This window comes from Thermobia domestica, chromosome 3 (assembly GCF_964235325.1).
Source record: "Thermobia domestica chromosome 3, izTheDome1.hap1.1, whole genome shotgun sequence".
In the NCBI taxonomy this organism is placed as follows: Eukaryota; Metazoa; Arthropoda; class Insecta; order Zygentoma; family Lepismatidae; genus Thermobia; species Thermobia domestica.
In genome coordinates this window covers 309,363,149-309,382,928 of record NC_137456.1, presented here as the reverse complement: position 1 = coordinate 309,382,928, position 19,780 = coordinate 309,363,149, and the positions used below count along the sequence as shown (strand labels likewise).

Below are 19,780 nucleotides of genomic sequence, written 5' to 3'. Positions count from 1 at the left end.
ACTAACATTTAACTAGATAATACTGTGTACTTACTACTGTAATTGAATAATTATTTATTCAATCAATGAATTAACGAACTTCGTTTCTGAAATTATGTATGGAAGCACGAAAACAGACTTTAAGCAACAAGTACAAAATTTAAAATACTGTTCCTCTGAAAAGTACAATTACAAATATATCTGACTTATGTTTCTTATGGATGTTACCTGAATTATGATATTTGAATTGGTATTGGAATGTGATGTGATTTCGTAAGTATGTATATTTTAACTGAGCTACACGTACGCAAAAGAACAACTGGTCTATGCGTACATAATAAACTATATAAAAATAACTAAAATATAATACTGCTTATAATAACAATAATACTATCTTATTCTTTTTCTATATATTATTAACTATCTGGACTAGTGCGTTTACATCAGGGACCGACCGATGCATCGATCTGGTTTAGTCTTCAGATGAACTTTTTATTCAATCGAAGCAAGAAGCAAGTGAAAATAATGTGAAGTATAAAAAAGTCTGTATACTTGTTGGTCGAATGCAACCAGTGCCCAATGACTAATGTGGTATTAGTATCTATTAGAGATGCGAAAAAGACTGCTTTTTTGGGATGGAGTTATTTTTTCATAAAAAGTACACTTTTAAAAAACTTAATTTTTTGCTTTTTTGACTTCTTTCTTGTTCAAGTACTTCAGTTTTTTTGTAGTGGATTCTACAATTAAGAAAATGCGTTTACAACATCCAGTACTTGTGTTTTGTGCAGTCCAGTGCTGGCGTCTTGGTTTTCAAACGGGCATTGTAGTTGTTTCCACCGACCATAAGTTACGCAACCCCTACGTCTCAAGGGTCGTTTTAGTTACCTAATCATCTTATACAGTACCTGGAAATTATAATCTTCATATGTGTGCTTTACTGGTTGCCTAGATTCAATTTGACAGACAACAAAAACGTACTGTAAACCAAGAAACAGATACAAAACAACTTTTGTTTTTGTTTTGGTAAAAAAAAAAAAAATCCTTATATATCATTTTCCGTTCGGAAAGCATCTGAAGATCTTCGGCTTCAGAGTTCAGCTTATAAAATTGAAGCCATATATATCTATTTTGGGTGTGATGTTAGTTTAACATCGTTAACAGAATTGCTTCTTTTTTTACTGTTATATTGTGTCAACATTTTTGAAAAATGAAATCTCCGAGTTTAACGTCCCATGATTATGCCCTTTAGGCTAAAAGAGAGACGATTATTAAAGCAAGTGAATAATGATGGAGGAATTGGTGGAATGAGAAAGTGGGAACGGAAGTTCCCCGAGAAAATCCACGAGCACGATTATGTTCATCATAAACTTACTTGGCTGGGGTTTGAACCAGGGACTCCACGCACCAGAGGTAAGCGCTCTACCACTGAGCCACCGTGTCCCCGTCAACATTTTTGAAATAAGAAACTTGTGAATAGCGTTTTAAAAGATCTCCCTACCCCCACACATTTTAGCAACCTCAATAAATGTTCTTTATATTTATAATCAAGTTTTTAATTTATTCATAGTTTAATAATATTTTTCCCCACGAAATCGACTATGTTTTTTAGAGTTATTTCTATCATATTAGGCTTTTACTAAAACGTTTATCTCGTTAGCTCTAAAAGCAATTCAATGGAACTAGAAAACAGATTGCTTTCACCGCTTTGAACTTCTTTCTTACCGAATGAAATTTCTTTTTTTTATTCTTGAATTTTTTTCAGGATTTTCTCTTCAAATGCAGTAATTAAATATTTTTCCTGTTATGATGGGGAAACAAAGGTGGAAAGTTCGAAATATTTTAAAAAGCTCGAAGTTTTCCACGCAAAAAAAAAAAAAAAAAAAAAAAAAAAAAAAAAAAAAAATCAAAGAAGCCGTTTCTTTCGAGCCCTTGGATCTCAAGTTTCTATAATATATATTCACGATATAATTTATTTTTCTCTCATCAAACGATTTTACTACACTTGAATACTTAATGGCAACATTATAAAAGAAAATAGAAGAACAGGAAATCTCCGCAGTTAAAAGGATGTTGCGATTTTATTTTGTTCGTAGAGCTTTTAGATTTTTAAATTTCCATCGGAATTTTTTTAAACTGTTCGTTTGTCTATCACTTTATTATTATTATTCTGAAGATGGAAATCATTTGCAGAAGAGATATTAAAAACAGCAAAAAGCTAAAAGTTGTTAATTTGACGTACTAATTTAATTGAAGATCGAATCACATTTTCAAGTATCTATATCCAACCAGTGCACCGGTCGATGACTGTATTTCGAACCAAACACCCAAAACAACATTCCCAGAATAACCCAAGCTGTCTACATACACATCTATAATTAAGCTTTTCCCAGAACAAAAGACTATCTGGAATTATAGTGACAATACAGAGCTTATCTTAATGCATCCTTATTCTGAATTTACTCCAAAAACGGCTTCGATAAACACTACCACTATTGAATCTTCGTGCTTTCAGTATGCACATCCTTATTTTACACCCTAATCTTGCAATTTTGAATGAGAAATTCTACTAAATGTGACGTTTTCTTCTAAATGAATTATTCACATCCCTTTTGTTTACACGTTTTGATCGTTTTACTTGTATTGAAAATCTTTGCCACTAATATTCCAGATAAGTAGAATTGTTTACTACATATTAAAATATTAAATACAGTAAACAAGTATAAAAAATATCAAGAATAATGATGCATCAAGATAAGCATTTTATTTTAATTACATGCGTCAGCTGGGTACTTCTGACTTATCTACAATTATGTTTATCTACAAATCAGCACCTATTTTCAAGTTCAGGCTAAAGTATTCTGCAAATATATGTATCAATTCTAAAGTTCGATAAAGTTCTTGAAATGTGTTATTACAAGAACATGTATATTCCTTGTACTTTATCATTTGTGATTTATTATTTATAAAACTAGAATTTAACTCTTACATTCTACTATTTGATCTCTATTAATTCTACAGCTTTCTGGTGAGAAAAATAAAACTTATCCATCAGTTATGAGTGTGATACAAAAGCTCTTACACCACAGGTAAAAATAAAGGCCTTCTTTTGAAGTTTAGCTATTGCTGTAAATAAATACTATACTGAACGTTTCTTTAGCTCAAGTGCAAGTTTGTATCCTAACTCAGGTCTTCGATCTCTGCCTTCGACCATAGCTCTCACCTGGAAACAAAAATCATAACATTTTAAATATTGTCACTATACGAGATTTCCATTTCACTGCAACTAGTATGTCGTCGCTGTTAGCAGTGTGTCTATCACTGTTAGAATATGCATGAAACCGTTAGAAGAAAACACAACAGTGTAAACTGTTAGTCAATATATATAAATAAACCATTAACACTGTGCGGCAATGAAAATTGCCCCAAAATAAAAAAATGTGATTTATATGAATTTCAGTGCCTGATGATGACAATGAAAATAGTTTCTCGCTATTGCCTAAACTTTTCTCTGCAAACGTTAATTTTGGCAGCGCACGACTGCATGTTATTTTTGTCGCGGCACTGATAATCATAGCTTTTTGCAGGGTTGTTGCAGGAAAAGAGATGTAGAGGTGATGGGTACATAGCAGCTTGATGGAGGTAGAGTTGAACTGAAGTTATTTGCTTCAGTTAGATGCTAGTGAGATCACGCAGTATTTGCTCCTGTAGCGTGTCTATGCAAATCCTCTTATGTGAAGAACGCCGTTTGTGCGTGGTCGCGTATTTCTTATGTTCAGTTATATCTAGGTACCGAAACCAAAATTGAAAGTAAAACACCGATGTGTGTTAATACATTTTGCTGCGCATACAGTGACTTTTTTTAAGCTTGGCTCTTAAAACAGTATTCTTTTCAACAAAGCAGCTAAAGACTGTTGTAATTTATTTTCTACAAAAAAGTCATTTAACAAGTAATTTAGTAGTATTTAAAATAAACGTAAAAACACGGTGGGAAGAATCTTTAATATTAAGAATCTTTACAAAGAAAAGTATAGCGATTTGTTTGTTACTTCTGTCACTGGCGTATGGAGTCCTCATTTGATTCCAGATCCCGAAAACTAGACTTTGTAGTGGACAAATACGGTGAGCGCGTGTTTTCTCGGAGTTCTCGCGTTTCGTCCAATTTTCTTCATTCCACCATTACCATCATCCCCTATAGCCTCGGTACATAATCGTGGGACGTTAAACGAAAACAGTTGTTCTTCTGTTTTGAAATTAGACCCATAAAAACTAATTTAAGCTACATTTCGTAACAATTCTGTCTTTTGCCATGAAGAGAAATCTGAAGTTTTAAAGTGCAAAAATAATGTTTCATTATGTTAAAATAATCCTTACGTATTTTAAACAATTAGTATCCGACCACTGAAAAAAACACGATTCTTCTTAAAAAAACAAAAATCCTTCTTGGAATTTCAGTAGTATTATATTTATGTATATTTACGTTTTTACTTAAAATTCACCTTTCACTTAAAAGCAACATAAATAAGGAACTTTGCTTCCTGTTCCTTTTAGTCTCTGAGGTAGATCTGTATTGAGTGGAGATTTTACTAATTCACATTTTACTAAAGCTTTTTTTCAAAGGTTTACGTCATATATATGCAAGTCCATGTTTAGAAACTATTATTGCGATAGTGCTGTTATCGTGTAAGATCATTTCATGACAGGAAAAGAGTTAACAACTTTGAAAGAATGTTAAAATATTAAGTCGGTTGGAAATTGGATCCATACAGGAACAGGCAATTCTTTAAGTTGTGCAATATAAAGAAAATATGATGTCGATACATCAGTCTGCGATAGTTAAACATTAATCTAATTGTGGACTTTAGTTTAAAGGTAGTCTATCTCAAAAACGAAAAGGAAAGGGAAGTTAAGTTGCAAAGTTTCTCTTACTTATGTTGCTTTTGAGTGAAAGATAAGTTTTCAAGTGAAAAGTAAGTAAATATAAGCTACTGAAATTCTAAGAAGGAATGCTTTTAGCAGAATCGTACCTTTCTTTCAGTGATCAGATACAATTGTTTAAAATACGTAAGGATTATTTTAACATAATGAAACTCCAGCATTATTTTTGCATTTTAAAACTTCAGATTTCTCTTCATAGCAAAAGGTAGAATTGTTACGAAATGTAGCTTAAATTAGTTTTTATGGGTCTAATTTCAAAACAGAAGAACAAATGTTTTCGTTTAACGTCCCACGATAATGTACCGAGGCTATAGGGGATGATGGTAATGGTGGAATGAAGAAAGTGGGAAGAAACGCGAGAACTCCGAGAAAACACACGCTCACCGTGTTTGTCCACTACAAAGTCCAGTTTTCCGGATCTTGAATCAAATGAGGAACTCCATACGCCAGAGACAGAAGTAACGAACAAATCACTATACTTTTCTTTGTAAAGATTCTTCCCATCGTGTTTTTATGTTTATTTTAAATACTACTAAATTACTTGTTAAAGTAATTTACTTTTTTGTAGAAAATAAATTACACAAGTCTTTAGCTGCTTTGTTGAAAAGAATACTGTTTTAAGACCCCAGATTCAACAAGAGAAAGAAAGATCGCCTTATGCGCAGCAAAATGTACTAACACACATCGGTGCTTTTACTTTTAATTTTGATTTACTCTCTAATCTACTACATTCTAATCTATGGAAACTTGACTGCATTATGAAGGTTGTAATACTGCCATTGCAAATATCGATCTCGGGTTCTCCAGCACTTTTGGACTCAAAACTCAGTTTCTTATGAACGATGCAAAAGATGGGTAGCCGGACAAAGGACTGTTTCGGAGACACCCGGATTGGCAGTGAAACAATAAATCGCGTAAAGCAGATGGTTATTAAACATTTGTAGTCTATTCGTAGTTATGGTATTGTTCCTACATCCATCTCAAGATTAAAAATGTAAATTATGCATCAAATTTGCGACTTAAATTACCGAAATTTCCTGTAATAGTAATTATCTGTTATTACACATCGAAATTATCATATATATCTGTAATACTATTGTTCAATTTCCACCTCTGTCTGTGGCAAGAATACAGGGAAAATGAACCAGATCTAAAGGAAAGTCCGTAAGAATGTATGGTCAATTGTTTGGACTTAGTCTCTGGAAGGCAGATACACAAAAGTACACCACGCATTTTCTTCAGGTTCTTCCATAATTTTGATGTTTTAAACGCCCAGATTCCATAATTTTGATAACCATTAAAAAAGTCTTTCCACATCTCAAATTTGTGTATTAATATCATCACGCACGTAGATATAGATAGCAATATGATTGAGAACAGTTCAAGATTAAGAAGAGTAACCTTTGAAAGACGTGAAATTTTTCTTCAAAAATTTTAACTGAAAATATTCCTTTCTTTCTCATTTACGCTAACAGCTGATTTAGCACGAAGTTTTGATCAACTGAAGAACATGGAAGTTGCCGTTGAAAGAGTTTGGAGCTTAATTACTTACTAGTTCAATATGATGCATTTCTAGATACGACAACTTAATTTATTGTACTTGGTTCACTTCTCATTTAAAAATGGACTTCTTAAAACAAAATATTAACTCTATTATCATAAAAAGTCTTTTTTTCCTTTTACTTCTCAAAATAAAGCCTAATTAAAGCAATGACTAAAGCGCATTATCCTTGATTCTAAAAGAACAAGAACTCACCTCATTTGATCTAACAATCACACCATAACCGTTTCTAATTTTATCTTTCGTCTGTTCTATATCATCCACATTCACTCCTCGACAGGCATCATCAATAACAATTGTTCTATAGCCAATCTCTAAGGCATCAATTGCAGTAGAACCTGAAATTCATTTGAACAATTAACGAGTTTCTTAATTGTACTGTTGAAGTCTTAATAATAATAATAATAATAATTTGAAATCTCTCTGTGTACTGAGAGTATTTTTTATGCATTTGATTAAAGTAACTTAGTGACACCACAGTTATCAAGAATTGTCCACTCAAAGCCGACCCAAGCCAATTTGCTACTTCATGTAATGACATCATTTGCGCCCCCCCCCCCCCTTTAAGCATGCTACTCCATCATGAGCAACGATGGGGGAGGCAAACATCACCTGAAATTCACTCGTACTTATAAAGGTCTAAACACTACAAATCAGTTTGCAATTCCAGAGCAACTAGCTCTTTTAACTTCTTGATTTCTTGATTTTCCTTCTACGTTAAATTTATATATATATATATATATATATATATATATATATATATATATATAAAACTTTCCACCTTCAATGATAAGGAACTTGTTTGTGACAGAGAGAAAATTAGTTTTCATATCAAAACTTGATAACTAAATGGAACAGGTGTTAGCTACTGTCCGAGAAATGAGCTCTTGTATTTAACAACAATTAAGCAATTCATGCTGGGATTTGTTTGACCATTTGCTTTAGCAATGTCCATGTGACCTTAAACTAATGTGACGTAAACATGATTTATGAATGTAGTATTCAAATAGAAGGTCAGCTTAGTAAATTTGACTACCATCATCATGAAGTCTGTTTCCAACAAGAAATATTTATTTTAAATAATACAGTTATGACAGATTTTGCTACCCCGTGCAAATGCTCGTGTTGCACATATGGTATAGCCGGCCCTGTGTCCACTCAATCCTATTTACAGAAGAATGTAAAAGAACAGAAAAGTGATATCTTAACAAGTTCATACAAATGTGTTTTTCAAATTTCTTCCAAAATAAAGTTTACACAATCCCTGGACATAAAGTGTCTAAATACAATAACGTGGCGTGTAGAAGTAAAACATATACTGTACAATCTAGGCTTATTAGATACCGTATATTATGGACAATGCTATAGTGGAAATTCGAAGATGAGGACTACTTATAAAAATTTACCGATTTAGAATTTTACATGTATATCGCTAGAATTGAAGATTCTGTTTTGTGCAGTTATGTCAATTGTAAAGATATTAATGCCACAGAGCGGAATTATGAAACGGGCAAAATTTGTTTGCTAATTTTCACAATGTGGATATAATATTAGTATAAGGATAGCAACACAGCTTTTCGGGCAATCTCCGTGCTTTTAATAAAGAACAAAAAAGATTTCTTCAGGACATAAAAGTAACAGAGGAAATATATTGAGTCAAATGGCATACTGTTATCTATCAAAATTAACCCACTTGGTCTGCAGCCAAATGTAGAATGTTTGCTTAAACAATATGTTCATTGCATCTCTAGTTCTTCAACTCTTTACCAAACTGAACACAATGGTATAAGGTTTTCATTTTTCTCAGCCCCTTTTTTCTCCTTTAACTACTGCATATTTTTGCTGTCAAACGCAAGTAATTTTACGACATCCATACGTTGATGATGTCGTCTATAGATACTTAATATGTGGCATATTTTCAACATCTCTGTTGAAGTAGTTCTGTAACTGCTCTTTCGTATTTATGCATGTGTGTACAAAGTAACCAGACGTCTCATTAATCATCCTCTCCCAAAGAGGAAACGAAATGAGGCATGCGGCTGTCAAGCGATTAGAAGTTAGTCGGACTATCGACCTTCAGTAATACAGGCACGCTGCGCACATAGCTCGTCCAGTGTCAAAGAGAAATGGAGGTATCGAAGCAGCTTGTTCGCATGTGTTTGTTGTATGACTTTAAAGTCAGCTTGTCAGCTGCCGCATGAAGTCGCCACATATGCCAGGCATTTGGGAAGAATGCTGTGAACGAACGCACTGCCAGGCATTGGTTCCAGAAATTCCGTTCGGGAGATGTGAGCCTTTCGGATGAACCTTGAAGCGGATGACCACATGTGTTGGATGCATAGACTGCCATTTTCCACTGGGCTCGCTCGGGCTGGCGCTCACCTGTCTCACCTGGACTCGCGCTCACTTCTCTCAACTGAACTCGCACACACTCGGGCTCGCGCTCATCTCTCTCAACTGGGTTCGCACTCACTCCGGCTCACACTTCTCTCTCTCGACTGGGCTCGCGCTCACCTGTCTCAACTGGACTCGCGCTAATCTCTCGACTGGACTCGCACTCACTCGGGCTCGCGCTCACCTGTCTCAACTTGGCTCGCGCTCACTTCTCTTAACTGAGCTCGCGCTCGCACTTACTAATCTTATCTGAACTGGCACTCACTCACACTCGCGGTTATTTTTCTCGACTGGGCTCACGATCACTTCTCTCAACTGGGCTCGCGCTCACTCGGGCTCATGCTCCCTTTTCTCGACTAGGCTCGCGCTCGTTCGTGCTCGGACTCAATTCCCTCAATTGGGTTCGCGTTCACGTATTTCATTGGGACTCGCGCTCACTTTTCGCAGTTAGACTCGCGCTGACTTATTCACTGGGGCTCGGGCTCAATTATTGAGCGCGAGTTCCGAGTTCGCGAGCGTCGGGTTCGGAAGTTTGGACATCCATGAAATGGGCTGATTAATGACATACTCCCCGCTCTAATTTCCACCCCTGATACAGGAGTCTAGAATGTTTCGGTGTACGGTCGTTACGGTGTAAGGACGTTTGGCTGTAAAGAACATTTCGGTGTATAAAATATTTGAGAGCATTAATCATATGCTTGTAATGAACAATCATGAAGTGTCATAGTGTAGCTACTCTGCAATAGTGCAAACTGATTAATATTGTTATTGAGTCAATTACAGGATGATAATACAACGCCTATGCATTCGTAACAATAATTTCGATTCAGAGATGTCCATAAGCGATCAAATCTAGTTCAAAAATCAAATTTAATTTATATTTACTGCAAAGTATTCAGCGTCATTTCTGAATAGAAATAAATATATTGCACAAAGTTCCTGAGACAGTAATAATGTTTACAAACTGAATAATGCCTCAAAGAAATTTTGGGAAAAAATTAAAATTACATAGAATCACTCAACTCAGAGTCTAAAATTGTACGCAATTTCTTTTAAGAATGTAATTACATCATCAGATTTGTAATTTTTACAAACGTTGCTCAGTCTCTTCGTAACATCAGTGTACTTTTTCTTTGTTCTGACTTCATGTCCGCTAGTTATTTGTTCCATTCGAACAGCACCAACACGGAGATTTTGAATGAAACTTTGCATACTTGTAGAATATCGAAAAATAATCGACAGTTTTTTTTATTTTTTATTTTATTTTATTTTTTTTTATTATTTCGGCAATGGTGCTGGTTTAAGGGTAGAAACCACCTTTTGAACGTTATTTGTTCACGTCCGCTCTGAAGAATGCTAACTCTCCTCCCGTCCCATACTCATTGCTAAGAAACAAACTACCCAACCCCGAGTCAGTGAAGCGAAAATCGACCTACAATCGATGAGAATTTTATGCTCAGGAACTGCATCAATTAATAAGTACAACAAAATCAGTAAATCCAGGTGTGTTAAAAGCAGACCTTCACCTTCAAGTTTTATTGTATTGCCAAGCCCCGAGGCTCATTCATTCTCATGCTCTGTAGATAATAGCTATGTACCATGCTTAAACCCATATTTGTAAACTGTTTTTAGCCTTTTATCAAAATACTTTTGGCTTATGGTTCAAAGCCCTATCAAATAATTATAATGTAATCACAATCACCGTTTTTTTGTTTTTATTTTTTTTAACACTGTCCATTGATGGGTAATTCTTTGATAAAAGATACCAAGTTTTTCGTTAAGACAGAAATCTTGAACTATCAAATAATTGTTAAGGGAAATGTTGTTATAATAGCAGTACATCAATATTACAATGTATCCTATATAAATTCTTGTGATCTAAGTTTTGAATGTATAATTGTCAAGCTTTCCAGTTACTCACTAAAGATGTTTATTTGTGCAGTATACATTCCTCCGAAAACAACTGTAACGACATATGAATTGTTTTATGAATTATTGAGAATAACGTTCCAATAGGAAGCACCGTTCTTTGCATAGGGACTTTAATATAAATCAAATTACATGTTCTAATTTGACCTACTTTCAACAAATAAATGTAAAGACTTGAATAACTTCATGTCCCTGTATGACTTATGTCCCATAATGACATTCAAAATAGTAATGGTCGAACATTAGACTTAGTACTCTCAAATCTTAATGACGTTTCTGTAATAAGAGTGTTCTCTTGTTACTAATGAAGACAGGCATCACCCAGCTTTAATTATCTCTTTCCCATTTAAACACCCGCAGAAATAAGAAATAAGATAACGAATCCGGTTTTAATTTTAGAAAAGCAGATTTTCAAAAGATGTGCATAGAACTCCCTAAAGTAAACTGGGATTGCCTTTCGCAATCGAATGATGTAAATACTGCATTAACAAACTTCTTTCAAATGATTAACAACATATTTTCTGTATGTGTTAACAAACTTCTATCAAATGATTAACAACATATTTTCTGTATGTGTTCCAACCAAAAGACATATGCGGAAGTTATCCATATGTTGGTTTACTTATAACATAATTAAGAAAATAAAATTCAAGACGTACCACCATATCAAGAAGTCAGTAAAATTAACTAGCTAAAATTCTTGTTTATTTCAAAAAAAAAATAAATAAAATGTTTCCTCATATAAATTAATGAGCTGAAAACCTGTGATGGTGCAGGTATTCAATATTCTCAAGAGCTACTCTTGTTTATTGGGGTTTAAAGAAGCTACGATTAAATAATACATATTTCGCTCGACTTTTCTATGAATGCACATCTTCATTAGTTGCTAGTATATAAATTTCCTGCTTTGCAAGGTCAAGCAGTTTCCTTACTCTATGATCTTAATAATAATAAAGAAAAAGCTTTGGTCATGGAAGTTGTTCCTAAAACAACAAAAACAAATACCTGCTTCAAACAAACACCATCTCCTCATGATAACCATGAAAAAGTCTGTTTTCTATCGAAAGGTGTTTGAAGTCCTTTGGACAATAAAATGACAGCTCAGACCTCAAGAATGTGCTTTTTCTTTTTGTAAACTTGTTTCAATCTTTCCTTTTCAATTCTGCACATGGAATGCGTTTCCTATCTTTTAGACTCTGAAGCAAATGAGTCCACGTGAGTGCGAAGTGAGCGCGGGCTCGCACTCAATTGAACTCACGCTCGCTTGGGCACAGGTTCACTTCTCTCAACTGAGCTTGCACTCACTAGGGTTCGCGCTCATTCCTCTCAATTGGGCTTTCGTTTACTCAGGCACGCACTTACTTCTTTCAACTGGGCATGTACTCACTCGGGCTCGCGATCACTTCTTTCAACTGGGCTCGCGCTCACTCGGGCTCACGATCACTTATCTCAATTGGACTCGGGCTCACTTGAGCTCTCGATCATTTCTCCCAACTGGGCTCGCACTCACTCGGGCTCGCGATCACTTCACTCAATTGGGCTCGCGCTCATTTCTCTAAACTGGGCTCGCACTCACTCTGGATCACTATCACTTCTGTTAACTGGGCTCATGCTCACTCGGGCTCGCACTCACTTCTCTCGATTTTTTTCGCGCTCGTTTCTCTCAACTGGTTTCGCACTCACTTGGGCTCGCGCTTACTTATTTCATTGGGGATTGGGCTCGCGCTCAATTTTTGAGCCCGGTTGAGCGCGAGTGCCGAGCTCACGAGCGTCGGGCTTGCGAGTTTGGACACCTATGGTTGGATGACGAGACCCTCAAAGCAGCCATCAAGGACAATGCTCTAACGTCTGATGAACTTGCTAAAAGGTTCCATGTTTCCGCTGAAACAGACTGATCCTGTTACTCACATCTGAAGACCATTTCTGCGCCCACGAAAGGTTATGCTCTCTGTATGGTGGAATTGTCGGCAAGTGGTGAATTACGAGCTCCTTCCACCTGGTCAGACCGTCTTTGCTGACCTCTACTCTCGACAGTTGCAAAGGGTACACCGTGCATTGCGGTGGAAGGAGTTGGCATTGGTGAATCGTAAGGATGTGCTGTTCTTGCATGACAATGTCAAGCCATATGTGACAAAGAGGACCTGGGAGACCCTTCAGCAACTTGGCTGGGAGACACTGTAGCATGCACCATATTCACCGGACCATGGGCCAACAGATTACCACCTCTTTCATTTCCTCGAAACCACTTTCGTGGGAGATCCTTCGCAAATGAGGGAGACCTACGGAACGCACTTGGGGACTTCTTGCATCCCCGACCGCCGAGGTTTATCACCAGGATATTGTACAGCTGCAAGAATGTTGGCAAAAGGTGTTGGATGCTGATAGAGGTTACTTCGAAACTTAAAGATACGTACCGTCCACTGTATTGTTCTTTATTTTTCACTGCTCTAAAGCAGCAAGAACTTTTTTGGTTACCTTGTATTTGTGTAGGTAAAATTCACCTGTCGTGAAATGTCGACCATTAGACTCGAACTCATTGTTCTTCAGTTTCGAATACTTAATTTATCAATAACACGTTTTAAAATGCTTAACGCTTTAAATGATTGAACAGAAAATTAGTGTTTACTTTTTTCTTTAATCAGAAGAAGTGATATCAGATCCATATTCGTTTGAGGAAGATTTATTAATTTTGAACTTTTTTTGTAATATTTTATTTAAACAAAATGAATAAATATATATATATATATAGGGGCTTAAATTTGAATAATTCAAAACACAGGATAAAACTGTTTCCAGCGCTTCCCACGTCAAAAGAGAGAAGTTTAGAATTTTAAGTATCTTAACAGTAAAAAATTATTTTAACTTGTTTCTGAAGCGTAGCAAATTATAGCAATGTTTCCCAACCTGGGGGAGGGTTGAAGAGCGAGCAAGGGGACGCAACTACTCACAGAAATATACTTGAAACTATGAATAAAGAACCACTTGTATTGACAATTTACAATTTAACTCTTAAAGTTCAGATACTATGTACGTAACATTTTAGTCTTTATCATGATAGGAGGAGTGGACATAAATTGGTTGGATTATAATTTAGCGCCCCAATCAGCAGCGATGCTATGTCTTACAGCTGAACGTGGGATTCGAACAACATGAGCTCCCACCGTGAATCGCAGCGTTCACTCACCATATAGCCACAAGGAGCTTCAAGGAGGCGTGAAGTATTCACGGTTTCCGAAGGGGGGCACTTAGTATACAAGGTTGGGAACCAGTTATAAAATAATTGCAGAAATTACATTTGTAATCAAAATATGTTCATTATTAATCAATAATTATAATTTATTTAAATCATATATTGCACTTATCACAATAAATAGTAATATCACGAATACAGAAGATCGTTTCACGTTTATAGAAACGAATTTATTGCTAGACATTAACACACGTGAATATGCTCGAGGACTTATTGCGGGTAGTTGGCTCCGGAGATTAAGGTAGTTTCAGAAGGCTGCATTTGTGCTCTTTCTAGCATTATATATTTGACTACAATTATGAGCAAACAAAAAGTTTTCATATGTCAAAGGAAGGTATCAACACTATATTGAATCGCACCAAAACGGATACCCCTATTGTTGCTGGGACCCGAAATATAAGGCAATGTAGATATCGTACGCCCGGGTGTACTCCCATGTCATGCGAGGTTGACAATTAGGTGTTTCTAGATTATTTGAACACTACTCATGGCTTAATTTTATTAGATATTTACCTTCGTTATTTCGAGTATTTTTGGTGCCTGTTGGTACAGTTCTTAGGCTCATGTCTTAAGAACAGAATAGACAGAAGAATGAACCCAAGACTAAATCATATCGATGTAAACTAAGTTTCGAACGAATAATCGAAATAAAGTAATTATACACAGATATATATATATAACTCATGGCTAGTACAAGAAATGACTGTGTAACTCTATAAAGAAAAAAAGTTAATAAAATGAAGCAATTGATAACTGTGAATGTGTTATGTGTTTTGTGTGGGATTACCTTAGTTCCTGTTGCACTCGTCTATCAATATTTGTTATCTTGGCTCACAACTGAAGATTACGTGATACGACTGCTTTTTCCCTCCTGCTTCTTATAATGTGAGAGTCAAAATATACCAACAACATGCCCATTTTTTGAATTATAAGTGTCTATCTGATTACTAATTTTTTAATGTTTTAAAATGTCCTAACATCCGGTCTCTAGTAATTGAGATTTCATTACACAGAAATTTATTTGCATGGTCAAGTAATATCCCTCCGATGTCTTGGGTACATGATACTACTTAACTACTCTTATTATCTAATCGAAAGAAATTTCACTTACCTACGCATACATCATACGCTACTCCACACACATAAAGGTCAGTGACTTTCTTCTCTTGTAGAAGAGAATCGAACGTCGTCTGTGATAATTTGTGATTGTCCCAGAAAACTGAATACGAATCCACATTAGAGTTTGTTCCTTTATGAATAAACACTGAATTCTCTGCAATCTGAAACGAGCAAAATAATTTATTTAGATGTCTCCTAGCCGAAGTTTTTCTTAGCTTTTTATCCTTGGCTTAAAGCAATGGAAACGTATCTAAAAACATCGTTCCCCGTATACATAATTTGATTCGAATGCACTTCACATCACAGAATGTATGTGTCTGTAGACAGCATGCTAATCGTAGTGTCTGTCCAGTGTATGCTCTCTTAGTTTAAAGGGCGTCGGACAATATGACGAGTGTAATTCTGAATCCATTGTATGTTGCATTAGCGACTCCGGGAGGGGTACAATGGTACGATCATACCTCTGGTTTCATGAACGCCAGGCTAACATGAAGGCAGAAGCGGAAATGTCAATATGTGCAGAAATGTTATTTTGGATTGATAGATTCAAATCATATTACTCTCACAGGCTTCTTTTGTAAACTAATCTGTTAACTTTGGTGTCATTTAACATACACAAACATTTCAGTAGAAAAAGAGGAAAATTAAATAAACCTTACGACATCGGCACCTCAAAAAGAAACGTAAATTTCTTCTGCTTTGAGTATAACATGGGTGGTAATATTTTGGAAAGCAGGACAGAAATTAGTGATCATAAATTAGTTGTCGTCTTTCGGACGACATATTAAAGTATTGAATGTAATACCTCTTATCATAACAAATCCAAAAGAAATTAACAATACAGAGGCATTAATAGTTTCGTTAGAAGAATCCATTTTACTAGTGTTGTATTCACAAATTACAATTAAAAAGTTCTTAATGTTAATCATATTGTATTATTAAACATATACATCGTCATCATATAAGAATACAGATGCTACATACACACTGACCAGCCAAAACATCATACCCACTCACTACTTTTTGAACAAAGTCATTGAGCCGACGCGAGGGGCATGGGATACAGCAGAACCACTCGCAAGACGATATCAGATCTCTCATTCGATCAGCCAATGTGAAGTTTGGGCGTAGAATGCGAGAGAGCGACGATATATCACAGTTTGACACGGGCCAGATTGTGATGTCCAGACGGCTGGGAACGAGGATCTCGGGACCAGCGCGACTTCTCGGGTGTTCGCGAGCTGTTGTTGTTAGGGTCTTCCAAAGGCTGGGAAAGGACGGTGAAAATAGCAGCAAACCGCAAGACATGTGACGACCACACCTCATTAATAACTTTAATGTTGAACGTCGTAGAGTGTCGAGGTTGGTACAACACGATAGGGCGCAAACTGTTGCACAATTAACAGCAGACTTTCACAGTGAACAAAGCACAAGTGAGCACAGAGTTCACCGTACATTGTTAGACATGGGCGTCTCAGCCACGTCCCACATGTATATCAATGTTAACTGCATGGTATCATCGATAACCACTGAAATGGATACATATCCATAGTCACTGGACACCAGAGTAATGACAAAACGTTGTATGGTTCGATGAATCACAATATTGGCCTTCATCACAACAATGGCCAGGTCAGAATCCATGGTCTTCCACGAGAAACAGCTGCTCGAGACATGCACAGTAGGATGACGACTGGCCGGTGCTGGCTCCATTATTATTTGAGGAACCTTCATATGGTCACCTATGGGGGCGGTGAGGCCACAATAACGGCTCATAGCTATCGGTAGATCATTGCTGATGACGTACACTATTCATGGTTGTTATATTTCCAACCAGGAATGGCATATTTCAGCAGAACAACGCTTCTTATCGCAAGACCAATATTCGAGAAGCACAGTAGTGAATTTGTAATGGGCCCGTTTGATCTCCATTACAGAATACGATTATTTTTCTTCTTGTGCTCCCTTATTGTTTATCTTTACCAACATCAAAAGTTTTAGTTGTTGTTAGTATTGCATTTATGCCATTATTTCCGTCATTTTGTTGTATAAGGTACGAGTAACATTGGGTTAAAATCAATCTGCGCCAACGTTGGCTAATGGCAGAGAAATTATGGCCGAGTGTCTTCTTTTTCTTCTATTAAATTGAGATTTTCTGCTTTTGTTTTGCAATTAGTGATTAAAATAGAAATAACTGTGTATATATAGTAATGTCGTTCAGGAAGAAAGAACACATAAATATGCTGTACTAGTTCCAATAGTCTGGAATCCATGAGGATTCAGTACTGGATTATCTTTTCTCATTTTATAAATAACATCTTTCGCATCAGAAAGAATAAGGCATATTACTAAGCTCATCACAAAGAAGCCAATAGATGCCTGTACACACTAAAGAACATATCTACTTGTTTAATAGGTTTTTTTAAATGTATGTGTTTGCCATCTCAAATGATTCAGTTTGCTTCCTGTAATTAAATGATCATCCTTCTGCTGTTAGTATAAATATAATATAAATGTTTATTGATATATATATATATATATATATATATATATATATAAATATAGTATATATGATGAAAACGCGACAATATAAAGAATTAATTGGTGATGTACAATGAATAAATATTAATTATGTGCATTGGGATGAGTCAGATCTAAAACAGGAATGCTATTAAGTAACCTAGATGTTAATGGGGATAAATTTGGAGGCATGTATGAATGTTTACATATAATCGTATTGGTATAACGTCTTGACTGTACCCGAGGCGATGAGAGGACAACTGTTTGTGTATTATATACATTAATGATAATAAAAGCAGGTCAATATTCTATACCTGTATTCGATTTCCATTGTCATCTTATGGAACGTATTGCGTATTTATTCCTGATTTGCTTCACAAAATTCCTATGTCTTATTTCTCTTCTTGTTGGCCTGTCCTAGGTTAGCAACGTACCAGCACTCGGAAGTCCGATGCTTTAATGTTAACCAAGCAGATATCGACAGATTTTTAGCTGATCGTATGATAATAACACTTATTTTAAGATTGCCTGCGCCGTACCAGAACGGCGGAAGAAAAGGGCACTACCAATTTCAATTGCTCCAATGGCTCCCAAACTCACCCTATCTTAACTCAATTTAACATATTTTGGATGTCGTTGTACGTCACATTTAAGTTCATCGACCCTCTCTGAGGAATTTACATGATTTATTTAACTTGTGTGGGCAGATGTAGTGTGCCATGCCTCCGGGCACGTACCAAGGTCTCATTCCTTCTATGTCAAACAGCACTGCTCAGATCCAAAGGTGAATTAGGCAGGAGATCATAAAGTTCTGATAGGTCAGTGTAAAACTGCTAGAAGAAATGTAGAATACATTATCTACTAGAAAAGAAATCCACAAGCAAATTTTATTACATAAACTACTAGTGGATCCATGGAAAATCAGAAAATTTTAAAATTCTTGAATTCAATGTGAACAAAAATCGGTTACGCACTTACGCAAAAATAGGTCTGGTTTTGCACTTGCTTTGTTTTTGCAATAAATTGTATATTAATCACTTCATTTGGTAAAGGTATTGTCATATATATAAGACGGTGTGAAACTGTAATCGAATTTCATTCTGTATAAATATAAGGGGACCCCATGCTCACGAATCCCAAAACAACCGGTGATAGTCTGTGTCTACAATGTCAAATCGGAGCTACCGAATGTATATTGTACAAATAACTTTCTTCGAGCGGAGTCGTGTATAGTGCAGATCCAAGAAGCCGGACAGTTATTTCACAGAATTTTCACTCGCTACAGCAGTGGTACATTCAGGTTTCTTTACCCAGGTGTTGAGACTCCTAGGGGAATCACGAAGGGATGTGAAAAAGATAAATGTAATAGGATCTACTAGCGATTATTAAGATATTTTAAATTTCTTATTTTGATAGATATATATTTATTTCCATACGTATAACAGAATTTTAAATATAGCAAGAATCGTTTAAAAACTGCATCTATATATATAAAAGAGAACGTACAAATCCTTTGTCCGCTCATCACGCTAATACGGCTGAACCAATTTCTTTTATTTTTGGGGGGTTATTAGGATTTGGACCCTAGATGGTTTTTATCATATCACTTTAATTTTCAATTACCAGTGTCTTGAGATAATTGACCATTCAGGTGTCCATTACGTACAAATCCTTTGTTAGTTCATCATAGGTATAAAAATAAACGTATTTATATGCAACCCGCATGACCGTGTCACTCGGCGGGTTAACATACATGACAGGCGTTATAATGGTTTTTATCATATCACTTGAAAGCGAAAAAGTAAAAATTATCTAAGTAACAAAGTTTATTGCGTTCGGGGGTGACCGCAGCGAAGCGGGGCGGGTTAACATAAATGACAGGCGATATAATGTTAACATTTACTGCAATCTTCTATGGTTTTTATCATATCACTTGAAAGCGAAAAAGTAAAAATTATCTAAGTAACAAAGTTTATTGCGTTCCGGGGTGACCGCAGCGAAGCGGGGTGAACGCTGCTAGTATCGATATACAATTGAAAATGAGGCTAGTGTGAAAATTTAACCCTGGTGTGATGTCACTAGGCTTCACAAGC

General features: G+C 35.8%; 1 protein-coding gene across 1 annotated transcript in view; it reads right to left on the bottom strand.

Moving 5' to 3' along the window:
* Window positions 1–1,884: 1,884 nt before the first annotated feature.
* Naam (Nicotinamide amidase) overlaps window positions 1,885–19,780 on the bottom strand; it is a 165,398-nt gene continuing 147,502 nt past the window's right edge. The window contains exons 8-10 of the mRNA XM_081753861.1: window positions 15,160–15,328; window positions 6,671–6,813; window positions 1,885–3,199 (exon numbers count right to left, since the gene is read on the bottom strand). Of these exons, the coding sequence (XP_081609987.1) occupies window positions 3,116–3,199; window positions 6,671–6,813; window positions 15,160–15,328 (396 nt within the window). The 3' untranslated portion in view covers window positions 1,885–3,115. The remainder of the gene's footprint in view (window positions 3,200–6,670; window positions 6,814–15,159; window positions 15,329–19,780) is intronic.